This window comes from Atta cephalotes (genome assembly GCF_000143395.1).
Source record: "Atta cephalotes unplaced genomic scaffold scaffold00022, whole genome shotgun sequence".
NCBI classification, from domain to species: Eukaryota; Metazoa; Arthropoda; class Insecta; order Hymenoptera; family Formicidae; genus Atta; species Atta cephalotes.
Genome location: NW_012130086.1, coordinates 1,349,165 through 1,351,763, shown reverse-complemented (window position 1 = coordinate 1,351,763; position 2,599 = coordinate 1,349,165). Strand labels below are relative to the sequence as shown.

The window sequence follows — 2,599 nt, the reverse complement described above, 5'->3', positions numbered from 1 at the left end:
CTACGTACTACTACTACTACTACTACTACTACTACTACTACTTACGTACTACTACTACTACTACTACTACTACTCTACTCTACTCTACTCTCTCTCTCTCTCTCTCTCTCTCTCTCTCTCTCTCTCTCTCTCTCTCTCTCTCTCTCTCTCTCTCTCTCTCTACATTAGTAAATAAATTAAGTAAACGAGCGATATGACGAAACGCGTAGAAAATAATAAGAATACGGGATTGTGTAGAGAGTACTAGATCATAATAATACCGGATGTGTTTCATGTATTCCCGTGTGTTATCTGTCAATTTTTGTTCGTCGCTCGGTCGGTCGCTTGTCGCTACGTCACATATTGCACATATAACTAATGTACAAATATAACGAGATGCCTACACGCCCGCGTCCGTGACCAGAAGGAACCGCAATTACTTGCGTATGTGTACGTATTATTTTATGTATAAGTGTACGTTTGTGTAAATGTATTGTGTGTATGTATGGGCGCGCGCGCATTATCCTCATGGCCCTGGGAGAACGTACGCACGATACGACACTACTTGGCTAAAGTATCTATAATACACAGCGCAGCGCTATCCGCCATATAACGAAATTTTCTTTGGGACGTTCCGTTTGATCGAGGTGTGCCGAAAAGAGGGATTTAGCCGCTTTTTTTTAACGTTGTAACGTTAAAATTTAGAGCGAGCTTCCAGAAGGAAGTGGCACTACCTATATTGCCATTCCGTTCCTCGCTCTCTCCTTAAATCCTTTTTTTTCTATTCATCGCTGCTTTCCCCATCGGTTAGTATAAAAAAAGTTGTTGCTGCTGTCGCTGCTGCGGGGCAGTGGGACTGGAGTATGATGGTGCAACGTCGCACATGACGACAAGGGGCTAGTTGCCGTTTGTCGACCGCTGCGTTGCTGGGATCACTGCGTCCCGTTCAGTCCCGTAAATCTTGCCTGCTTTTCTCGCCATATTTCCGAGCATCTCCATTGAGCATTTGTGTGCCGATCTCAACGAGAGCGCCCATTCTTTCAAGCTTATCTCGTCCTAAGATGAATCAATTATTAGTGGTAGTTCGAAATTTAATGTTCTAACTTTTGAGAATCAGATAATTCGGACGATCATTCAATAGATAGTTCAAACTTTCTACTTGAGAATAATCTTAAATCTCTCGGATCTTTCGAGGTTCTATGTTAAGATCTGATTAATGTCTTTATATATTAACGCAATTCGAATTATATGAATTATCCGAAATTGAAACGCGAACATTTCTACTTTAAATTGTTTGAATAATTAGATTATGCAGTTAAAGTCATTTGTTTGAGTTCTAATTGCTGCACTTTATCACAAAGTATTATCTAGAGACAATGAAAGATTCACTTACGGCATTTGTAAGTACGATCTTTGCATCCTTTGTACGCATTACGATGCATTGTTCCCCTTTTACCAATTGCAGATCTGCTCCCACTTCCTCGACCTAAAGATATTTTACATCGCATAATTATCCTTTTTTTTTTTGAAGAGAAAATGTATTGTATTGCATGTCAAATATGAGATATAATACTAATTGTATTTTGAAAATCATAATTTGATTTTTTATTCTCTTCAATATTTTTCTCCGGTACATGATGTACTTACTTGATCAAGAAATACGAGCTCAGGCTTAGTTGCTGATTCTGGATGTAACTCTAACCGATTTGGATATAGTTTTGCGTAGCGCGTCTGCCATGCACTTGCGAATGGACCTCCTAATTTCTTTATATAACCATGTAATATACAATCCGAACCTGCAAATACAAATGTATTTTCAATTCCATTTAGATTCTAGAATATCCATGTGATATGCGATATACCTACCCTTTTCATCTGTATCAAACCGCTGTTTTTGTTTCGCCTTCTTTTTATTTTCCATCTATGGAGGACGAGACAAAGCAAAATCTTTAGTAAAGACTCGATAATCAGTGAAGTTATTATAGGCAATTAGATAAAATATTTATCTCTTACCTTGTCTGCTTCGTTATTGATTGTCTCGAACACAGTCTCGGCCACTTCAGCCTGCCATCTTTCGGAGATGACTGTAGAAAAGTTTTTGTACAGTTCTTGATCCGCATCTGTCAGCTTGATTCCTTTTGTGTCTTCCTCATCGAAAGAGCCGATGTCGAAGGCATCCGCGGCGTTGACCTCGCCGCGCGGCGGTATTAACGGCGGAGTATACTTTAGCAGATACACCTGTTGCCAATCGATACCATTGAAAAACGGGTGCGCCTTTATCTCGTTCGCGCCGTTACCACGGCAGCCGAGTCTTTTGCTGACTTCCCGTTGTAGTAAACCTTCTAACAGCGACTGCATCTCCGGCGACAATGTCTCCGGTATTCCAAGGCTGGAGACGTTTTGCTTGATTAAAAAAATTAGATTAAATCTTCATGTGTGTAAATTCCTCGAGAGACCTCTAGGAAATTGTCTTGAATCTTCTGATCGCTTACTTCATTCACATTGGATTGCGATATCAAAAGCCATATAACTTTTTTTACGCTAAATTACATATCAAAATAAATTAAATATAAAATTATATATATATATATATATATATATCTTCCTATTAATAATTAAT

General features: G+C 38.9%; 1 protein-coding gene across 1 annotated transcript in view; it reads right to left on the bottom strand.

Annotated features, from left to right (window-relative positions):
• Positions 1–876: 876 nt before the first annotated feature.
• The window catches only part of LOC105619512 (G protein-coupled receptor kinase 1), a 23,383-nt gene continuing 21,660 nt past the window's right edge, over positions 877–2,599 (bottom strand). Inside the window, exons 11-15 of the mRNA XM_012201030.1 lie at positions 1,993–2,382; positions 1,846–1,900; positions 1,627–1,775; positions 1,373–1,465; positions 877–1,035 (exon numbers count right to left, since the gene is read on the bottom strand). Coding sequence (XP_012056420.1) covers positions 877–1,035; positions 1,373–1,465; positions 1,627–1,775; positions 1,846–1,900; positions 1,993–2,382 — 846 coding nt within the window. The remainder of the gene's footprint in view (positions 1,036–1,372; positions 1,466–1,626; positions 1,776–1,845; positions 1,901–1,992; positions 2,383–2,599) is intronic.